We start from the raw sequence: 22,810 nt of genomic DNA, 5'->3' as shown, positions 1-22,810 counted from the left end.
TAAACACAAGCCAAGTATTTTTTTTCGAGATACAGCATGGTAGCAGGCCTTTCTGGCCCAACAAGCCCGCGCCACCATATACATCTATGTGACTAATTAACACGTCTTTGGAATGTGGGAGGAAACCAGAGCATCTGGAGAAAGCCTACACGGAGAACGTACAAACTCCTTGCAGACAGTGGCAGAATTAAATCCTGGTCGTTGGCTCTGTAAAGGTGTTACACTAATCACTACACTACCGTGCTGCTGCTAGAAGTATATCCACTTTGGATCATTGTTTGGACACAGCCCTCCCCAGCCAGGTGATTTCTCAATGCTAACCAGTTGAATACCACTACCTTTGATGAGATTGCAGGCTGGAGAGATGACAGCTTCTCTCATGTCCATTGGGAGGAGATCGGAGAGACTGTAGGATCAGGGTCACGCATCCACACACAGAACAGCCTGGTCCAGATGCATATATGGCCCTGAGCCGCACATCTGAGCACTGGGAACAGACAAGTCCTACATTTATCAGAATCTTGATTACTCCACAGTTGGCATTTAAGAGCAAAAGGATTGCAAGGGAAGAAATTGGTCTTCTGGAAGATCACAATGGTAATCCATGGATGGAACCAAAAGAGTTGGGGGAGATTTTAAATGCATTTTTTGCATTTGTATTTACTCAGGAGATGGACACACACTCTATAGAAATGAGGCAAAACGGCATCAACTTCATGCACTCTATACAGATTACAGAAGAAGAGGTGTTTGCTACCTTGAGGCAATTTAGGGTGGATAAATTTCCAGAGCCTCACAAGGTGCTCCCTTGGACCCTGCAGGAGGCAAGTGCAGAAATTGCTGGGGTCCTAGCAGAGATATTTAAATCATCCTTAGTGACAGGTAAGGTACCGGAGGATTGGAGAATAGCTAGTGTTGTTCCACCATTTAAGAAAGGCTCTAAATAAACCAGGAAATTATAGGCCAGTGAGCCTGACGTCAGCAGTGGGAAGGTTATTGAAAGGTATTCTAAGAAACTGATTATGAGTATTTGGATAGACATGGTCTGATTCAGGATAGTCAGCAAGGCTTTGTGCGTGCTTGCGAGCTCAACAACATTTAAGAGGTTTGGATTGATATATGGATGGTATGGATATGGAGGGCAATGATGGGAGTAAGCAGTTTGAATGGCTCCACGTGGACTAGATGGGCTGAATGGCCTGTTTCTGTGTAGTACTTTCTATGACTCATGACATTTGTATACCGCTGGGCAGCATGGCAATGGAGTAGTTCGCACACTGCTTTACAGGACCAGCAACCTGGGCTCAATTCCCACTGCTACTTGTAATGAGTTTGTATGTTCTCCCCATGACCACGTGGGTTTCCTCAAGGTGCTCCTGTTTCCTCCCACATTCGAAAGACCGGTAAGTTAGGGTAGTAAGTTGTGGACATGATATGTTGGCACCAGAAGTGTGGCGACACTTGTGGGCTGCCCCCAGCACGTGCTCAGAATGTGTTGGTTGTTGACACAAACAAAGCATTTCACTGTATGTTTCGATGTGCACGTGCAAGCTTAATCTAATCTACTGTAATTTGTGCAAAATAGTGTCTGATTCCTGTTCTCAGTAAAACAATTGGTGTGAAGGTGAGTGTTGTGTCATCTGCCCCTAGATTCATCTGCAAATTCCATAACATGATGCTCTATTCCTGTGTTTCAGATGAAACAAAATCGAGTGCAAATGAGGTGAGCATGCTGACAGCAATCGCCCTCTTCCTTTTGTCTGTCAGCAACGAGGTGGTTGGCATTTCTTCACTGCAGAATGGCTGCATCGCAAGATTCAGAAGTGCATTAAATTCCAATGACCCCTGGGTAAGGCACTTCACCAGCCTCATTCTCGCAATGTATGTTAATCTGAGCTCTGTCTGGAGAGGAAGTAATGCTTCGTTCTGATGGAACTATTCCCAAATTAGATTCTGTTCCTGCTTGACTCTGTGAACACCATTCCTTGGTCTTTGAATTGCTGATATTCGTGTTGCTCCTGCATCTCATTTGTAAGCTAGAGCGCTAAGCTAGGTGGAGACACGGAAGGACGGGCATGCAGATATGCAAACAGGCGCACTCTCACTCTTCTACCACATACCTAACCTGTCAGAGCATCTGGTTCATGGCACATTGTGATGAACCAGAAACCAAAGGTATGCTCCAAAGCCATGGTGAAGATGCTTAGCTCTCCACCATGTCTTCCTACCCTGGCACTCACTTGGAAGAATTCAAATGTATATAAATGAATGAAGTGCTGTTTGTCCCAGAGTGAGCTTTTAAGTTCATCCTAACTAGCCACCAAGATGGCCTACAACCTCCTTGTTCAGTGCCAGTCTCTGCCCTGACATTGCCCTCACTGATGCAAGATCCTCAGCCAAGGCCACCTTTCCAACTCGCTGCTCAGTCTCTTCCCCACCATGCTGCCTTTCTTTTGCTTCTTTACTCTTCCACCACCCGCCACAGTTTCATTTCTCATCTTTCTTCCCATCCTTAGTCCCCACACACTTCCGTTCCTTGCTCTCCATTTCCTACCGTCTTTAATTCTTCATGTTGCCATTTCTGTCTCTTTCCCCAAATCCACATTCAAGTCCAGGCACAATCCTAAAACACCTCAAGCAGAAATTCAGCTTCCTACATATTGTTTCCTCTGTTTCGAATGAAAACGTGAACTATTGAACTATTTTGCTCTCAACATGCTGGGTGGCCATCTTGCAGCACCAGCAATCAGGGTTCAATTCATACCACCCTCTGTAAGGAGGTTGTGCATTCTCCCCACACCTACACAGCTTTCACCAGGTGCTCCGGCTTCCTCCCACATCCCAAACACTTATGGGTTAGTAAGTTTTGGGTCTGCTTAGGTGATGGTGGAACAATGGCAATACTTCTGGGCTGGCCCAGCACTTCCTCAGACTGCATTGATCATTGACATAAATGAGGCATCTCACTATGTTTCAATGTACATGTGACAAATAAAGTTAATCCCTATCTTTAAATTTCATTTCCTGTTTTTGTTTTTTATTTATAAAAGCACTGTAATGGACCCTTTCAATCCAATGAGTCTGCGCCACCCAATTGCACCCATGCTAACCTACTTACCAGTATGTCTTTGGAATGTGGGAGGAAACCCAAGAACCTGGGGGAAACCCATGCGGTCAAGGGGAGAATCCGCAAACTCGTTGCAGAGGAGAAGAAGAATAGCCCTTAACTCGGCAGTGGAGTTATCGGGGCACAGTCATGACGGTGTTTCCGTAGCAAGCTATTCTTGTTTTTACGAGGCCGAGTTGCTAGCTCGATGCTCAACCCGACTTGGATTCGAATTCGGGAACCTTCGCTCCGGAGTCCGGCACTGATATTATTGCACCACCAAGTGGGACTAAACTCCTTGCAGACTGTGGTGGGATTGAATGCAGGTCGCTGGCGTAGTAATGCTCTTCGGCCAGCCGCTGAGCAACCATGCTGCCCCCATAAATGTGTATACAACTTGATATTCCAGAATAATGCCCAATGGCTCTTCTGTCCTCTGTAGGTTCAACAGAAATGTTACCAGCTTCTGCTCTCAGTGTTCCAGCAGCCAAACCGAGCGCTCTCCACCCCGTACATCCATGCCTTGGCTCCTCTGGTGGTTGAGAAGCTAAAAGCTGTGGAGAATCAGAAACCGATCAATAGCGCTGAACTCCAGGCAGTACAAGAGGGAATCAAAGTGCTTGAGACCCTGGTAAACCTTGGAGAGGAACAAAACAGTAAGTGGATTCCTCCTGTAAAATGGCCTCTGAGTTGTCAGTCAGACCCTGGCGTTAAAACAGGCACCTCAAACAAAAAGAACTTGCATGTTTAGCAACAATAAACAAGAGATTCTGCAGATGCTGGAAATCCAGAGTAACATACTCAAAATGTTGGAGGAATTCCACAGGTCAGGCAACATCTATGGAGAGGAATAAACAGTTGAAGTTTCAGTCCTTTATTAGGACTGGAAGGGAATGGGGAAGAAGCCAGAATAAGAAGGTGGAGGAGGGAAAGGAGTACAAGCTGGGAGGTGATAGGTGAAGCCAAGTGAGGGGGGAGCTAGATGGGTGGGAGAGTCATTGAATCTTGCAGCACAGAACAGGTACTATTGACCAGCAAGTATTTTTCAATTTCCACAGTGATCAGAAATCCAGAAGTAATTCACAGATGAAGAACATTAAGTGGTCCAGAAGATATAGTAGATCAGGATTTAACTGATGTGTTCTGTTTAAGGAATCAATATTGACTTTCATTCAGTCCTGCGTGGAATTATGTATACTTCTACTTGCTGCTGAGGCCGATTGGTCCTCAGTTTAATATTAGTCTCGTCCAAAAGCTGAGTACTTCCAATGTGCAGTATTGCCAGTGCTGGTACTGAGGTGACACTCTAGATTGGATGCACTAAATTCAGGCTCTTACCTCAGTCAGGTAACCCATCTATTCATTCTTTAACGGATCTTAGATGCTTAGGTTTTTGGCCATGGGTCTGATCTGAAAGAGCGTGTTCAGGCTGAGAAATGCTCATCAATAAACACATTATTCTGCAGATGCAGGAAGTACTGGAGAAACTCAGCAAGTCAGGCAGCATCAGTGGAGGCAAAAAAGCAGTCGATATTTGGGCTGAAACCTTCAGTGTTGATGAAGGATCTCGGCCTGAAACATTGACATAGATGCTACCCAACTTGCTGAGTTCCTCCAGCAGTTCGTCTGCTGCTCAATATTTACAGCCTCTGTAGAATTTCTTGTGTTTATAATGCCCATCCCTTTCTTCCTCATCTGTCCATGTGAAATGCCTTAAAGCCATCCTTGTTGTTTGCTACACTCATTGCCTTACAAGTATTTGTCACACCAGCTGCTTTACAAGTTTCATCCAGTGCACTCAGTTTTTTTCATTCTCTCTGGGAGCAATGCTTGAAACTGCTGGATGCTACGTCTTTGAGCTTTCATTCTTCCTATCACTTTGTGCCTGATCTGTTCTTCAACATGGATTGCACCTGAACCCAAGGGGGACCAATATTCTCATGGGCAGGTTTGTTAGCACTGTTGGGGAGGTTTTAAACTAATTTGGCAGGGGGATGGGAGCTGGGGTGAAGGGATTCAGGATAGGATGGATGGCAAAAAAGCAAAGCTTGCAGTCAGACTGTCAGGAAGGGCAGGCAGATGATACAATAAAATTGTATCCAGCAGGGATGTAGAATCAAAATGGGTAGCAAATATAGTTCTCAAAGTGTTTTATTTCAATGTACAGAGTATAAGAAGTAAGGTGGATGATCTTGGTGCACTTTTACAGATTGTCAGGTATGATGTTGTGGCCATCACTGAATCGTGGCTGAAGGATGGTTGTAGTTGGTGTTACGTACCCCGTAACTGGGTTGCTAAACCAGCAGAAATAGACCACTTAGTTGGAGTCTGGATTACTGGAAATAAGAAAGTCTTATTGAAGAAATAAGTAACACAGTACTCTAATCGTAAGGATATGGATGCAACAGATTAGCAATGATAAAACACACACGTACACGGAACTAGGGTAATAGGAATCAACCAGTCTCTACCGCAGTCTAGGGGTAAAATGATCAGTCTCAAGTGACGCAGAGCTCAGTTCAGCTTAGTACAGTTTGCAGTAATCGCTGTTGTGCCGTTGGAGAGAGAGAGAGAATATGCAAATCTGATTCAGACAGACCTTTGTTCTTCGCAGTTAGCTTTCGTGCGAGCCCTTTTAATGTCTTCTGTGGTCACCGACTGTGACCCCTCCGTTCCGGATACGACCGTTCTTCCGAGGTGAACCCGGCACTCAGGCAAGGGCGGACACACACACCAGGTTCCCGCCGATCGTACCTTTTCACCCTGTGCGTCAATGGTCGGTTCCCGCGACCAGACCTCCAAACTCCCACCAACTTGTGGGGGCACACCGCTTTTCCAGGGTCTCGTGATCTCGTGGTGTCTGTCTTGCCTTAGCGAACCTGTTCTTTTTATCCCCCTGCTGGGGTATCGCCTGTCCATCAAACTTCAAACAGTTCAGGTTCAAAGCAACCGGTCTGTCAATACTCTTAATTGTGTTTCTTTTCCGTTACCTCTCTCTCCTCTCTCATTAACATTTTGAACGCTTCTCCATTGTCTCCCTTATCTCTCTCATCAGTATCAATCTTATGATAACTTGGTTTTTCGTCACATTGGGAGCTGAATGTCCAAGGTTACACGTTGTATTGGAGGGATAGCAAGGTAGACAGAAGGGGTGGCATGGCTGTGCTGGTAAAGAATAGCATCAAATCATTAGAAAAATGTGACATAGGATCAGATGATGTTAAATCCTTGTGGGTTGAGTTAAGAAATTGCAAGAATAAAAGTTCTCTGATGGCAGTTATATACAGGCTTCCAAACAGTAGCTGGGATGTGGACTACAGATTACAATGGGAAATTGAAAAGGCATATCAAAAGGGCAATGTTATGATTGTCATGGGAGATTTTAACATGCAGGTAGATTGGAAAAATCAGGTTGGTAATGGATCTCAAGAGTGAATTTGTTGAATGCCTAGATGGCTTTTTTGAGCAGTTTGTTGTTGAGCCTATGAGGGGATCAGCTACACTGGACTGGGTATTATGTAATGAACCGGAGGTGATTAGGGAGCTTAAGGTAAAGGAACCCTTGGGAGACAGTTCACTTTCTCCCTATCAAATTTCAAGTTGAACTCAATCATATTGTCATCACTGTGACATAGCACTATTTCAGTGGAGTAAAGGAAATTACAGTGGTATGAGAGAGGAGTTGACCAAAGTAAATTGGAAGGAGATGCTGGCAGGGACCACAGCAGAGCAGCAATATCTTGAGTTTCTAGGAAAAATGAGGAAGGTACAGGATGGATGTATTCCAAAAACAAAGAAATACTCAAATGGCAAGATAGTACAACCGTGGCTGACAATGGAAATAAAAGTTAATGTAAAGGCAAAAGAGAGGGCATGCAAGAAAGCAAAAATTAGCAGGAAGATATAGGATTGGGAAGCTTTTAAAAACCTACAGAAAGTAGCTAAAAGGATCATTAGGAAGGAAAAGATAAAATATGAAAGCAAGCTAGCAAACAATATCAAGGTGGATAGAAAAAAGCTTTTTCAGGTATCTTAAAAAAAAGAGAAATGAGAGTGGATATAGGACTGCTAGAAAATTAGGCCAGAGAAATAATAACAGGGGCAAGGAGATGACAGATGAACTAAATGAGTATTTTGCATCAGTATTCACTGTGGAAGACACTAGCAGTGTTCCAGATGCTGAAGAGAGTGAGGGAAGAGAAGTGAGTGCAGTTACTATTACAAAGGAGGTGGTGCTCAAAAAGCTGAAAGACCTACAGGTACACAAGTCACCCGGACCTGATGAACTGCACCCTAGGGTTCTGAAAGAGGTAGTGGTGGAGATTGTGGAGGCATTAGTAATGATCTTCCAAGAAGCATTGGACTCTGGAATGGTGCCAGCGGACTGGAAAATTGCAAATGTCACTCCACTCTTTAAGAAAGGATGGAGGCAGCAGAAAGGAAATTACAGACTAGTTAGCCTGACCTCAGTGGTTGGGAAGATTTGGAGTTAATTGTTATGGAGTACTTGGTGACACAGGACAAGATAGGACTAAGTCAGCGTGGTTTCCTTAAGGGAAAATCTTGCATGACGAACCTGTTGGAGTTCTTTGAGGAGATACAAGTAGTATAAGTTTCAGATACTTTCAGCAAGGAAATGTATTGTTTTACTGATGTTACTAGTTAATTGGCATCTAAGCAATTGGAGAGAAATACTATTATCAAATGTGGGACAGTAAATGGATGGGGTGAAGACATGCAGTGTGAGGAGATGCAGGTACTGCTGCTCGGGATATTGGGGGACATCATCATGACACACACTGCTGCTCGGGATATTTGGGGACATCATCATGACACACACTGCTGCTCGGGATATTGGGGGACATCATCATGACACACACTGCTGCTCGGGATATTTGGGGACATCATCATGACACACACTGCTGCTCGAGATATTTGGGGACATCATCATGACACACACTGCTGCTCGGGATATTGGGGAACATCAACGTGACACACACTGGAGGAGCTCAGTGGGTCTGGCAGCACCTATGGAGGGAAATGGACAGACAATATTTTAGGTTGGGACCTTTCACCTGGACTCTCATACGATATCCTATCAATATAGAATTTTGATGTTGCTCCAAATTCCAGCATTTGCAGTCTCTTGCATCTCCAAACAAGATGTGCATTATTGTATTAATTGTGAGGAACTTTAACCTAGAAACAAGAAGTAGTGCAGTGAAACAAGGAAGATGCATTCAAGAGATTACTTGTGAGCCATTGAAGGAATTCAAGGATTTTCTGTTAGGATGAGAGGAAGTAAGCCAAGTAGGCTGGATATCCTGTATATGTACTGTTCGGAATTCAGAGTTCAATTCTAGCCCCATCAGAAAAGGAGTTTGTACGTTCTCCCCATGAAACGCTTGGGTTTCCTCTGGGTGCTCTGATTTCCACCCACAGTCCAAAGACATATTGGTTAGTAGGTTAATTGATCATTGTAAATTATCCTGTGATTAGGCTAGTGTTAAATAGATGGGTTGGTGGGCAGTGTGGCTCGTTGGGCGAGAAGGACCCGTCCTGCGCTGTATTTCTAAATAAGTGAATAGTATGTTTTTCCATGTATACTCTACTGAAAAGCTTAATGGAACTAATGAAAGCCTTCTCTTGCTACTTAGGACCCCAGTTGCTTGCACTTTTGGTTCCCACCCTTATCTCGTACCTGCTGAGTGAGAAGACTTTCAACTCTGCTCCCAAGACCTCTAAGGGTCTTCACGAAGTGGCGCTGCAGGATCTCATGCGCATCGGTCCTCTCTACCCTGGTGCTTTCAAGGCAGTGATGGGAGCAGCTCCCGAACTGAAATCAAAGCTGGAGGCAGCAATCCGTGCCAGCCAAGCCAGCTTGCAAGCTAAGGCTGCTGCCCAGCAGATGAAGCCAACTGTGCAAGCTGCACCTACCATCAAGCTGAAGACGAGTTTCTTCTGAAACGTGGAGATACTTTCAGTGACTTGCAAATCCACTAAACTCTTCCACCTTCCTTTCCTTGCCATCAAAGTGAGAAATGGCTCTCTTGGTGTCTTATGTACAGGTTTATGGTTTTGGTTAGGAATGTACATTGTTCAAGAAAAATAAAAATATTGGATTTATTGGTCAAAAACTGCATGTATAGGAATCACTCAATTATCTCCCAAGATATATATCATGTTAAGAAAATCATTGTAATTGTTTTGCATTTACACAGATGAGTCTTCCTCTATGAACTTCAATCCTCATTAGTCTAGTTAAATTACCTGGATCATTGCAAACTCTCCTTGTAAAAATAATAATTCAAAGTTTTGGCGTGTATTCCATATGTGCTGTTGTTGGTTCTGTTCCTGCCAGTAACTAAAAATTTACAATTTTTAACTTAGTTTAAAAAAAAATCAGCAATAGCATATTTCACCATAGTAGTTGTACTGCAATTACTCAAGTTGTGCATGATGTTTTCCTAAGGGGTTATCTGTCGGTGAGTCTTCAAGTGGCTGTAGAGGCTGATCTGAGATTCACATATTCTGGTGCAGTCCAAGATGTTAGGGTGGATTCCCTTCATGGAGAATGCCTGTGTGTGACTTTGTTTAATATGGTGAGGCTGACACACAGACAGTCATCACATGGTCCTTGACAGATTGGGGTCAGGATCCAGTGACATGGAGTGCAAGATGACTGCGGGCCTTTCACTGCTTCAGCCTTCCTCCATCTTTACTGCCGTGGTGATGTGTCATCATCTTACGTCAGCTCCATTGTTGAGGTCTGGGTTGGATTTCTCTTTCTCTGGAACCTCCCTCTTGACCTTACCGCCATGGATGACCTTAGCAGGAGCTAGGTGCCAGATGGCTGAACTCCAGGTGGCATTGCTGAACCTCAGGAACTTACAAGACTCTCCACCATGACAAGGTAAAGATCCTCAGAGAAGAATTTCACCATAAACTTTTACATATCCATTCAATTGTCATTTGTACTGTATCTACTGAAAGCCTGAAGATATCTATTAGCTTCAGCCTCACCCAGAAATCCAGAGGAATAAATGCAGACAATGCAATTTCTCAATGTATTGGTAATTCAAGTTGAATTGAATCTGGAGTTAGTGGCCAGTTTATTAGGTACAGGAGTGGAACATGATGTGGTCTTCTGCTGCTGCCAATCCACTTCAAGGTTCTACATTTTATGCATTCAGGGATATGCCCCTGCACACCACTGCTGTAACACGTCGTTATTTGAGTTACTGTTGTCTTTCTGTCAGCTTGAACCAGTCTAGCCATTGTCCTCTGATCTCTCACATCAGCAAGGCATTTATACCCACAGAACACTGGAATCTTTGGGGTTTTTTTGCACCATTCTCTGTGAACTCTAGAGACTGTTGTGCATGAAAATCCCAGGAGGAGTCTGAGATACTAAAACCACCCCATCTGGCACCAACATCATTCAATGGTCAAAGTGACATAGGTCACGTTTCTTTCTGATTCTGATGTTTGGTCCAAACAGCGACTGACTTTCTTGACAATGTCTCCATGCTTTTATGCATTGATGTGCTGCCATATGATTAGTTGATTAGATATTTGCATTACCAAGCAGGTGTACCTTATAAAGTGGCCACTGATATTTAACACTCAGTTGTTCTTTAAGGTGATTAAATGATGGAAGGTAACTGTCAAAAGCTTGAAATAAAAATGACGTGCATTTATAATCTAATGTCACATAGTAATTTCAAAAGCAGAACACAAATGGAGGCATCATTACAATGAAATGTGCAGGGAGTCAGCAATGGAGAAAGATAGACATATCAGAGAGTTGCAGTGCTGAGTATACTGTAACATGGGAAGGAGTGAAGCCATGAGACTTGGAGGAAAGTACAAGAATACTGATACCAAGCATCTGCTGAACTGCCTGACAAATCCTAATCTTGAGCAACACCACAAACTAACCCTATTCACATCCCTAAACCTGGGAAACACCCCTTAAGCCAAAGCATTTCCATTAACTCTAAGCCCTTCCACCAAATACCCCTTGACCCTAAGCAACACCACCTAACTAACTCTCAGCACCCTCCAATTTCACCCCATACGCGCTATTCAAAACAAGGCTATAAATTACAATGGGAAATAAATAAATATGTTTAAATTAAGTGAGCAGTGCAAGTAGAGTGGAAAATTGTGAGGTGTTTATGGGTTGGTTCTTTGTGCATTCAGAAATGTGATGGCATAGGAGAACAAGCTGTTTCTAAAATGTGTGTGTCTTTAGGCTCTTGTATCTCCTCTGAGAGTAGTAATAAGAAGAGAGCATGCCTTGGGTGATTGAGCTCCTCAGTGATGGGTGCCACCTTTATGATGAATTGCCTTTTGAATGTGCCCTTGATTCTGGGGAGGCTAGTGACAGTGATAGAGCTAGCTGAGATTGAAACTTAATGCAGCTTTTCTTGATCCTGTGCAGTGGGCCCTCCATACCAGAAGGTGATGCAACCAGCTAGAACGTTCTCCACTGTACATCTGTAGCAATTTATTGGAGTCTTTGGTGATGAGGAGAAACCTCCTCAAACTCCGAATGAAATACACTTGTTGGCTACTTTATTAGGTACACCTTTACATCAGCTCGTTAATGCAAATATCTACTCAGCCAATTGTGAGGCAGCAAATCAGTGCATAAAAGCATGCAGATAGGGTCGAGAGGTTTAGTTGTTGAGACTAAACATCAAAATGGGGGAAGAAATATGATTGAAGTGACTTTGACTGTTGTTGCCAGGCAGAATGGTTTGAGTATCTGAGAAACTGCTGATCTCCTGGGACTTTCACACACAACAGTTTCTCAAGTTACAGAGAATGGTGTGAAATACAAAAAAAACATCCAGTGGGCAACAGTTCTGTGGGTAAAAACTCCTTGTTAATGCTCAGACTGGTTCAACTGGAAGGCAAACAGGCTCAAATAACTACGCATTCCAACAATGGTGTGCAGAAGAGCCATAGCAGCAGAAGACCACGAACATACACTCAGTGGCCACTTTATTAGATATGGGGGCCTAATAAAGTGGCTGGCATGCTTCGTAATTGCCATCGATATGATCTGGTGTCTCCAACAAGACAACATGATCCTCTTAAGCAAATTAGCAGCATCTGCAGAATCTTGTGTCCCCACAAGCTTCTCAACTCTGTTTCCAGATTGGCACCACGCCATTAGCTCTTGTGAGATCCAAATCATGGTGCTTCTGTAGCTGTCTGGTTGGAGGGAGTAGGGAGCATTGAAAGGTGGAGATCACACCCTACCTTGTGAAAAATTCAATATCTTCAGTGAAGGTCTCAGCCTGAAGCATCGCCTGCTGAGTTCCTCCAGCATTTTGTGTGTGTTGCTTGAATTTCCAGCATCTGCAGATTTTATCTTATTTGTGACCTGCTTCTTGCTCTAGTTGAGGCCAATATGGCAATTGCAAACTCTTACACAGGAAGTACCTGCCAAGGAGGTTACTTCCACCGCTTGTGTGGAGCTGCTGTGTAACTGAAAGTTTCAATATCATTCCACCTGCTTCTTCCTAACCTGTGGTCATGGGCTCAAGGATCTGTGTGTACGTTCTTGAATGTTTCCTTGTATTTGCCTGGTAATTGTGCATTATAATACTGACTCCAGCATCACAGAAAACCTGGAAAATATTCAATTGCTTTAAGGCAAGCCATGGAAGTGGCCACTGCCTGTAAGAAGTCTGTACATTCTCCCTGTGACTATGTAAGTCAGATTGAGTGCTCCAGTTTCCTCCTACATTTCAAAGACGTGCTTTGATTAGGGTTAATGAGTTGGGGCATGGCGCCACTTGCGGGCGTGTTGGTTGACACAAGTGATTTGTTTCGATATACACGTGATAAAGCTTAATCTATTCTGCTTCAGAAAAAAAATAACGAGGAACTGCCCTGAGTACTGAGGCTATCACAGTCAGGCTTACTACGATGCTACCATACTATTCAAAATAAAAATTGGTTTCTCTCGTTGTAGATGCTAACTAGCCAACTGAGGTGTTGCAGCATTCTTGTCGTTTTGCTTTTGAAATAAAAGTTTCATCATAGCTTGAAAATTAATTTAATACTGCAAGAAGAAAAATAATCCATAACTATAACCAATCAGATGGCATGAACATCGATTTCTCCAGCATCTGGAGAATCTCTTGTTTCTCCCTTTTTGCGCACAATTTGCAGGAAAGGACCCTATTGACGTCAGCAGAAACCACCCTATCCAGCTGACGGGATGGAGAAGGAAACATCCTGGTGGAAGCCAGAGGCGCGTGTCCGAGGTTGTAACGTCAATTATGGGCGGCTCTAATGTGCGCATGTCGGCTGGTGGGCGGAGTCTGGAATGTGGGTGGCTGCTGACGCTGCTTCTGTTGACAGATGACGACGGTGGGCGGGGCCGGGTGGAGACGTTGAAGGGGGAAGAGCCCGCGCAAGGGAGCCGCGGTGGGAGAGGGTTAGCCCGCGGCGACGGCTCGGCCGTGCGGTAGTAGTAGGGGACGAGAGGCACGGACCTAGATCGGCATCCATCGGCACCTTCCGTTCAAGCCGCAGCCATGGAAGGCACTACGCGGTTCAAATCCTAACGGCCGGTCTACGCGCGCAACCAACCCGAGCAGGGGGTGAGGAAGGGGCAATAGGCGGCGAGGCCCGGCCCGGCGGTGTCCACCGTCACCGCACTCGCAACCGTCGGCGTGGAGGTCGAGGGGACGGACGAAGGGTTCTGGGGCCCAGCCATGGACGAGCACCCGGCAGCCGGGGTGTTCTTCGGCAACAACTCGGTGTTAAGCGGCGCCGGTGGAGGCCCGGGCCCGGGCATAGGTGGCCGGAGCCTGCAGCCGCAGCCGGGGGTGGAGGGAGAGACGCAGCGGCCGCAGTACAACATCCCGGGCATCCTGCACTTCCTGCAGCACGAGTGGGCCCGCTTCGAGGTGGAGAGGACGCAGTGGGAAGTAGATAGGGCGGAGTTACAGGTACGACCTCCCCGGAGCAGGCGGGTGTGGGTTGGGTTGGGTTGGGAGGAGGGGGGGGGGTGAGTTGAGCTAGGCCTCGCTTCACGCCTCGGTCTCTCTTATCGTCCCTCCCTCTGACAGCAGGGGCTGAAGCGGCACTCGGCATCTTAAGATGGCGCTCGTTCGCCCTCTGCGCCTCCTTGTCAGCCAGGGGAGGCAGCCGAGATATTTGCATTTTCCTTCGAAGAAGTAGGGGCAGCGGTCCCTCCAGCCGGTAACAGCAGGCAGTCTGCTGGAGGCGCTCAGCGAGTCCAGCTCTGTCGGGGAGGAACACAATTTTAACCATTCGGCAGATTAGATTCTAGATTCCAGTTTCTGTAGTCTCGTATCTTCAGTAGTTAGTGTGAACCCTTAAGTCTGTACGGGTGGCTGTGCGGGTAGAATAAGTAACTCAGGGTTGGAGGATTGAAATAATTGACAATAGAGGCCAGGAGAAGGGAATAAGACATAGGAGACGGCAGGTGCTGGCAACTGGAACACAATCTGCTGGAGGAACACACCTAGTCACGCAGCATCTGTAGGGGTGAGAAGAAGCAATATTAACAATTCTTTCACCCCCCCCCCCAACAGTTGCTGCTCGACCTATCTATTTATTTACCTAAGGCCCCTTGAGCCGCATCGCCCAGCAACCCCAATTTGCCTAATCACGGGGCGATTTACAGTGACCAATTGACCTTCCAATCGGTATGTCACGAAGAGTGTACAAACTATACATATAGCTGTGGCTGGAGAAACTCTGGGTCCTTCGTCGCTCCAAATGATAGCATAGATCCCAAGTCTGTGCAGGGAGGATATATAACTTGGAGAGGGAACCAGGATAGAGGAAGAAGATGTATGAGTCTGCAGATATCTGCACCTGGAGCAACAGACGGTGCTGGAGGAACTCAGCAGGTCAAGCAGCATCCTGGATACATGTTGAGTTCCTCTAGCAAATTGTATGTTGTAAGGGAGGGGAAGTTTTTCATACCATGAGATGTGATCTTGAATATTCTTTAGAAGAAATATTGCAGATGCTGGAAATCTGGAGTAACACACGCAGAATGCTGGAGGAGCCCAGCAGATCAGGCAGCATCTATGAAGATGAAAGGTCTCTTCCGAAACGTTAACTATGTTCCTCTCCATAGATGCTGCTGAGATTCTCCAGCATTTTATGTGTATTAATCTTGAATGTTCTGCTTGAATGGCTGGTAGAAACAGGTTTAGTAGCATTTTTCAAGAGCATTGGTGGAATGCTGGAAAAGGAAGAACATTTAGGGGTAGTAGAACAAGAGGACAGCAGAAAGCTCTTTCAAAAAAAGTGGTAGTGTTACAGTTGGTATCTGCTGCTGTCATTCTGTTAATGTGAATTGCACAGAAGATCTGCTGTGCAATTGCTGTGTTTCTTTCACTCTTTCTCAACTTGATCTGCTTTTACAGTCATGCTGGTTTTAATGATCACTGTGGATTTGATCTGGGTCATTTTCATTCTGTGAGAGTGCAATTTTTTGTCGAATAAATTTCTCAGCTTTTTTTATGTACAGGTGAGCTTTCTGTGTTTGGGTGATCAGTGGTTTTGTTTCATGTTGTTTTCTCTGTGGGTTGTTCTCTAACCCGAGGTTACCCAATAACATTCCAAAGGAAGTAAAACATTTTTGCAGAATGTTGTTTTTAATGGCATTTACTGTAGTGCAGGTTTCTGTCAATGTGCCAGAGCAGAATTATTTAACCATTTTAATTAATCCTTTGGAAAATGATGACACTTTAATCAATTTGCAAGAAGCAGAGCACCTTGTTCCTGAATTTGCTGAATATGTTTCCATTTTGATTTTAGCGATGTATGTGTGATCATGGGCGATCTGTATGAAACATTACAGATTCCTGCATGCCTTGCAACATTGCTCAGTCTTTATAATTCAAGACTGCATTCATCAGCTTGGAATGTCTTTAACAAATTTTTTTCTGCGTTAGTTCAAAGGGTCATTTGGAGGAGAAATCAAGGGTAAAACCGCCAGAGGCCATTACAATATTGTAAATTAAGGATTGAAAATCTTCTGTATTTTAGATTGGAACAGAACAAAAGTGCAATTTTGATTACATACCTCACTAAGTTAGCTTAGTCCTTTTGCATTTTGTCAGGAAGCAACCATGGGATACCATTGATGCATTTGGTTCTATTAATATTATCTACTGTATTGTTTTCAAGATTCTGCAGGATATGAAGCAATTCCCTGTTACAAGCAAATTGAAAGCTAATAGCCTTCAATTTACCCACAACTATTTTGAGTGCGTATATTGTTGGTCTGGTTTGACATTTAGGTAATATGAAATCCTATTAATACTACTAAAAGGTGACTCTAAAATTGAAATAAATATTCTAGATTTTTTCTGTTTTTAATGTTTCTCTCCAGCACCATCCTGTTTGTCCACACAAAATGCTGGAGGAATTCAGCAAGCCAGACAGCATCTATGGAGAGGAATAAACGGTCAACATTTCTGGATGAAGGGTCTCAGCACAAAACACCGAGTATTCATTCCTCTCCATAGATGCTGCCTGACCTGCTGAGTTCTTCCAGCATTTTTTATGTGTGTTGCTATCCACAGAATTTCTTGTGTGTCTACTTTTTTTAAAACTGGGTCCTGTCCAAAAGTATTAATTTTGAAATCTTTAATTACGGTACATTTTGGTGATTTGGTGTTCTATTCATGCTGTCTTCATTACAGTTGTAAATTAACTGATGTATTTGTGACAGTTGTAACTTTTGGTGGCAAATTCACTTGTGACATCTTGCACTGCAAATTGCTGAAGGGCAATAATATTCTACCAAAGTACAACCAGAAAGCATGTAAGGTGCAGTGAAGGTTCCTTGCAAAGTGTTCTTTATATAAAAAAGTGTCTTTCGTTCTATCTGATTTAAGTTGATGTATTGGGGTAGATTTTAATTGGACTGTTTCTCTTGCGTTTAACCGTTAACATTTCCAGATTACTTCCTCTTTTTATTCTGCATGAAAACTGACATCTTTGGAAAAAGTCTGTCACACTTAATTGCAAGGGATGCACGATGTGGGAAATATTGGCTCAGGGTGATCAATAAAGTCATTCTGCTTTGTTGCATGCACTTGAAATAATGGGATGTAGCTGTATAGTTCTAATCATTGTCCTTCAACCCCTAGGTGAATTGTTAGATTTGAGGCTTCAACTGTTCCCACAAATCGATGAGCCTTTTTTGGCTCATTTTAAAAGAAAGACTATAAGTTATTGCATTTGGTTCTAGGGTGGAATAAAATGGTATTTATTTGCAGCTTGCATTGTATAGCAAGGAATCAAGAGTCTGTGGTCACTAAATGGGCAATCTTTGTTTTAATATACAGTGTCTTGCCAAGAATGTATGGGAAATACTGTTACCTGTTTCTAGAGTTAGGAGGGGTGATTGATAAGTTCGTGGCCTAAGGTAGAAGGAGTCAATTTTAGAAAACCTAGCACATTTATTTTTCAACATGGTTCCCTCCTACATGTACACGCTTAGTCCAGCGGTCATAGAGCATACGGATCTTGGACCTCCAGAAAGTGTCCCCAGCAGGGCTGATTGATAAGTTTGTGGCCTAAGGTAGACGGAGATGAGACCGCTGGACTAAGTATGTAAGTGTAGGAGGAGACTATTTTGAAGAATAAATGTGCTAGGTTTTCTAAAATTGACTCCTTCTACCTTAGGCCACAAACTTATCAATCACCCCTCATAAATCTGGGTTAAGTTTAATGTATAGAATTGGAATAAAATGTGCAATTTTTTGATGTCAACTAGTCTTAGCTTAGCTTAAACTGTCAAATCTTTTGAATGCATGGAATCCAACCTTAAATTAAACTTTTAGTGAAACTGCCGAATGTATGGATTTAAAAAAATTCCACGTCATATGTGTATAGTGATCCTTGCATGCAGACCACATTTTGTTCTGAGCTATTGTTTAAAAGTAATTGGAAAAAATATATTAGCCCAGTTCAGTGCTTCCTTTCATTGGGCAGAGAGAGTATATGTTTGATGAGATATGTCCAGGTCTTTGTAAAAGGCGTGGCTAAAATAAATAGAGTTCTGCATTTTGTATGTGAATTTTGTAACTGATAAAGGTGAGCATTATACAGCAGGACTCAAAGCTCCACTCATTTAAGTTTAGATGTGGATTTTGAATATCTAAAAATTACCAGACTGATTTTGAAGTTTTAAACAAAACTTAATAGTTGTAGCAGTGCTTAGTTTGTGTAAAACCAAGTAGTACAAACTATAGAGTTGTTGGCGGGGGAGCCTAACTAGATAGTCTATTGCATAAACAATTCATAAAATTTTAATACTATGTTTACTGCAGATTCTGGAATACTTCTAATGTAAGATGGTCTAAACTTGGAAAGATTTCAATTTGTATTATAATCTTACGGACCACATTAACAATTCTAAGTGGCTCCCACATACAAGTAGTAGAAATTTTCTTTCGTGAAGTTCACATATTGCTGCTCTAAAATTTGAGATATAAAATTTTCTCTTTAAATTTTTGTGGAGGTGAATTAATAAAAAAAACAAAATATAAAAGATGCAGCAGTTTTGTAAACTTTTGCTTTCAGTCACTCAGTACCGTGGAGCAATAATTGGATCATATTGACTGTGTTGGCAGTCACCACCAAGACCAAGACACCTTTGGTGTACCATCTGCGGTCCAAAGACCTGTGAACAGACATCTCAGTGTGCACTGCTGGCGCACACTTCTTCTGCAAGGCATTTTCTCCAACTCCTTGCATCGTGGTGAGCCAGGGTAGCCACGGCCAGTTACTTAAAGTAACCCCTCTGCTTTTTCTCCATTTCCACTAGGTCACAACAGTTTAACTCCTCCTACACCACCTTTCTCACATGAACCCAATCCTCAAATCCCATCCCTCTCCCTGACATCGTCACTTCCTAAACTCTTTCTTTATCCATAAGCCTTCTGTGTTAGAGAAAATGCCTTGTAGATGAAGAGCATAGCAGCATTACACTCTGAGGAGACATCTGGTCACCTGTCTTTGTACAGGAAAGCGTGTGGCTGTGACCCTCAACCCAATTGTTGAGGTTAGCTCACATAAATATTATTGCTCTACAGTATTAAGTAATCAAAAATAAAAATCCACAAGAGTTGTAGTATTGATTGCCTTTGTCTGTGTTGGAGCCTGATGTTGACTTCAGCTATTAAACGGCGGTGAGTCACTGCCATTACTATTAATATGAGAGTGAAACATTCCAGAGAAATGCATCTCCACTTAATACGTGGGATTCAATGTGAAAGGGGATGTTATGGAACAAAGTCATGATACGACTATTTTCTAGAAACAACCTCTTTGGAATGCAGAGGTTACCTTTATATTTCAGCACAATAAATTGTGGGGATATTTTAGAATATTTTTAATAATTTAAAAAATTTTAGTGACCATTTTAAAATTAATGCAAGACTTTCTAGAGTGTTTTTAAGAATTGGAAGCAGAATATGTTAATATTGGTGGGGTTTCATTGCAGAATGATAATTGATTTTTGAATCTATGTCTTAATGGTTAAGAATGCAAATTCTTAAGAATGATTGTTTAGCAGGTTAGCCTTGTTGTTCAGAAGGCACAAAAATTCTATGGATGTCATTTTCCCCTCTGAAGATTTTAACATCCAATACTTGCTGTTAAGTGTATCTTGGACTGCCTGAAAAATGCTATATATAAACCCATTAAGAAGCCAATACTCAGAAGCAAGTACAAGTATAATCCCTTTTTACATAGTTAACTAATCACATGAGTAAAAAACAAAAGACTGGTTGAGAGACAATGAATTATTATCTAAAGTACTGAATGTGAATTCAGAACCTCTGAAGCAACAATTCTGAGGATGCAGAGGTTTTGAGATTGTTGAACTCATTTCAGTTCCGAGGTTGAATTGTGACTTGTTGGGTGTTGAGGTGCTATTTCTCATCATCTTGGTGTGTATTGATCGTCATTGAAATGTTGAAGGAGAATAAGTACTATATAAGATTCTGGTGATGAAAGGTTGAGGACGCTTTTACAAACTCAACAGTGTGCATTTGGTCTCCCAAATTCAAAGAGATATCAAATTAAAGTTTTCCTCTGTTAGATTCAAAAAAAGGGAATGAATATTGTTGTAAATGATATAACAAGCCAGAGCATCTTGGAGGGAGTGGCCTGAACAGAATGCTTTGGAAGTGTACTGTGTCAGATGAGTTAGTAGTAATGGACAAAAATTGGTGAATAGATGAAAAGTCTTACTGTCGTTCTGGGAAGAAAGTAGAATTGCAAGCATTTTTGACAGATTTTTGAAAGCCCTGCTAACTATGATTAGGGGAATTTCAATGAGGTGAAAGGGGGACTTATTGGAAACATTGATACGAAAGGTAATCATCTTTGAATTGAGAATGATTTACGTGCACTCCACTGCTATGGGTTTTGAGGGTATTTGCAGGCTCTGCTGCAGCTGGAACAAGTACTTGACTGTGCAGACACACGAGCTGTTTGGGAGGTATTGTTCTCCTTCCATTCTCTGATCTAGGCTTCTACATGGGTGTGCCAATGGACTGTAGGTTCTCAGTGCCCCCCTGAATTTGCTTTCTCTCTCTTGAACAGTCATGGGCCAGGAGGCACTGGTGATGCTATACTTTTTCAAGAAAACATTGATGGTATTCTTGAACCATTTCTTCTTTTCATCTAATAACCTTTTTCTGGAGGAGGGAATATAATGTTTCAGGAGTCTATGGGCATATGAAGTAAGTGTCCTGCCCATAGACCCAAGATGCTGATCTGAGTTCTCTAACTCTGCAGCATTAAAGCATCAAAGTACAGAATAATAAATAAGAAAATTGGCTAAATATCAGGAAATAATGGTGGAAAGAATTAAAAACAACAATTGCAAATGCTAAAGTTCCAAAATGCAAAACAGGAAAATGTTGGAAATACCAGCAAGTCAAGTAACACCTTTGGGGAGAACATGCGAAGTTAGAATTAGAATCAGGTTTACATTATGAAATTTGTTATTTTGTGGCAGCAATACAATATAAGACATAGAAATTATTAGGAGTTACAGATAAAGTAAATAAGCTAGTGTAAAAGAGAAATTGTGGGGTAGTGTTCATTGATCTTTCATCGTTCTGATGGCAGAGGGAAAAAATTTGTTCCTAAAACATTGACTGGGGTCTTCAGGCTCCTGATGGTAGTAATGAGAAGAGGGCATGTCTGGATAGTGAGGTTGTGGAAAATCTGCAGCCTCCTTCGAGGCTCCCTATGTGGATGAGAGTGGGTGCAGCATGGTTCAGGAGCCATTCGAGAGAGAGAAATGTAGTGGTAACTGGGGATAGTATAGTTAGGGGAATGGACAAAGTTCTCTGTCACAGGGATAGAGTGTCCTGAAGGCTGTGTTGCCTGCCTGGTACCTTAGTTTGGGACAGTTTATCTGACCTGCAAAGGAATTTGCAGTGGAAAGGAAAGATCCAGTTGTTAAATTCCATGTGGGTATCAATGACATAGGTAGAATGAGGAAGGAGGTTCTGCTGAGGGAATTTGAGCAGCTAGGGACTAAATTAAAGAGCAGAACCAAAAGGGGTGATAATCTCTGGATTACTACCTAAACCACATGCAAATTGGCACAGGGTTAAGAAGATTAGAGAGTTAAATGTGTAGCTCAAGGATTGGTGTGGGAGAGGTGGGTTTGAATTAATGGGAAATTGGCAGCAGTATTGGGGAAGGAGGGATCTGTTCCATTGGGGCAGGCTCCACCAAAAACGTGATGGGACTTGGATCCTGGCAAATGATAGGGTTGTGGATAGGGCTTTAAACGAAATAGCAGGGGTTGGGTCCAACAGATTGGAGAAGTATGGATAAAGTAAAAGCAAAAGTTAAAAAAGGGAAAAGTAAGGGTGTGGTGCAGAAAAGTCAAGTACATAAGGGACAAAGATCACTAGATTTTAAAGGCACTATGAGTGTAAGGGCACTTTATCTGAATGCCAGTAGTATTCATAACAAGAACTTGTGGCACAAATCAGTATAAAGGGGTATGATTTAGTGGCCATTACAGAAACATGCTTGCAGGATGGAGAGGATTAGAAATTAAGTATCCAAGGATATGAGCTAGTATGGAAGGATAGGCAGGGAGCTGGGGTAGTGTTCTTAATTAAGGATGAAATCAGGGCAATAGTGAGAGACAATATAAGATCTGAGGAGCAGAAAGAATCCATTGGGGTAGAGATTAGGAATAGCAAAGGCGGGGGGTGCGATCAATGGTGGGAGTGGTCTGTAGGCCACCAAATAATAACATTACAGTGGCACAGGCACTAAATCTGAAGTATGTAAAAATGAAACAGCAGTTATCCTAGGGGAATTTAACTTGCACATAGAATGGGTGTATCAGTTTTGGTGAGGCGGACATCGTAGAATGCATACATGATAGCTTTCTTGAACAGCATGTTACTGAACCTACAAGGGAACATGCTAGCTTGGATCTGGTTCTGTGCAATGAGACAGGTAAAATTAGCAATCTTGTAGTTAGGGATCCTCTTGGAAAGAGTGATCACAGTATGATTGAGTTTCTCATACAAATGGAGGGTGCAATAGTTTGATCTAAAACCAGTGTATTATGCCTAAACAAGGGAGACTACATAAGGATGAGAGAGCAGTTGGATAGGGTAGACTGGGAACACAAGCTAT

The 22,810-nt window shown here is 42.8% G+C and overlaps 2 protein-coding genes across 4 annotated transcripts in view; both read left to right on the top strand.

The window, feature by feature from the left end:
• The window catches only part of heatr5b (HEAT repeat containing 5B), a 140,843-nt gene extending 131,435 nt beyond the window's left edge, over nucleotides 1-9,408 (top strand). For both annotated transcript variants that reach the window (XM_072251006.1, XM_072251012.1), the window contains exons 34-36: nucleotides 1,698-1,849; nucleotides 3,549-3,762; nucleotides 8,764-9,408. In XM_072251006.1, coding sequence (XP_072107107.1) covers nucleotides 1,698-1,849; nucleotides 3,549-3,762; nucleotides 8,764-9,071 — 674 coding nt within the window. In that variant the 3' untranslated portion in view covers nucleotides 9,072-9,408. The remainder of the gene's footprint in view (nucleotides 1-1,697; nucleotides 1,850-3,548; nucleotides 3,763-8,763) is intronic.
• Nucleotides 9,409-13,498: 4,090 nt separating this feature from the next.
• Nucleotides 13,499-22,810, top strand: part of strn (striatin, calmodulin binding protein) — a 97,406-nt gene continuing 88,094 nt past the window's right edge. The window contains exon 1 of one of the 2 annotated variants that reach the window (XM_072251005.1): nucleotides 13,499-14,082. In XM_072251005.1, coding sequence (XP_072107106.1) covers nucleotides 13,846-14,082 — 237 coding nt within the window. In that variant the 5' untranslated portion in view covers nucleotides 13,499-13,845. The remainder of the gene's footprint in view (nucleotides 14,083-22,810) is intronic. The other variant, XM_072251002.1, reaches the window with a different exon arrangement.

The sequence above is a fragment of the Mobula birostris genome, chromosome 2 (genome assembly GCF_030028105.1).
Source record: "Mobula birostris isolate sMobBir1 chromosome 2, sMobBir1.hap1, whole genome shotgun sequence".
NCBI classification, from domain to species: Eukaryota; Metazoa; Chordata; class Chondrichthyes; order Myliobatiformes; family Myliobatidae; genus Mobula; species Mobula birostris.
The sequence above is the reverse complement of the archived record's forward strand: the minus strand, read 5'-3'. Positions and strand labels throughout refer to the sequence as shown.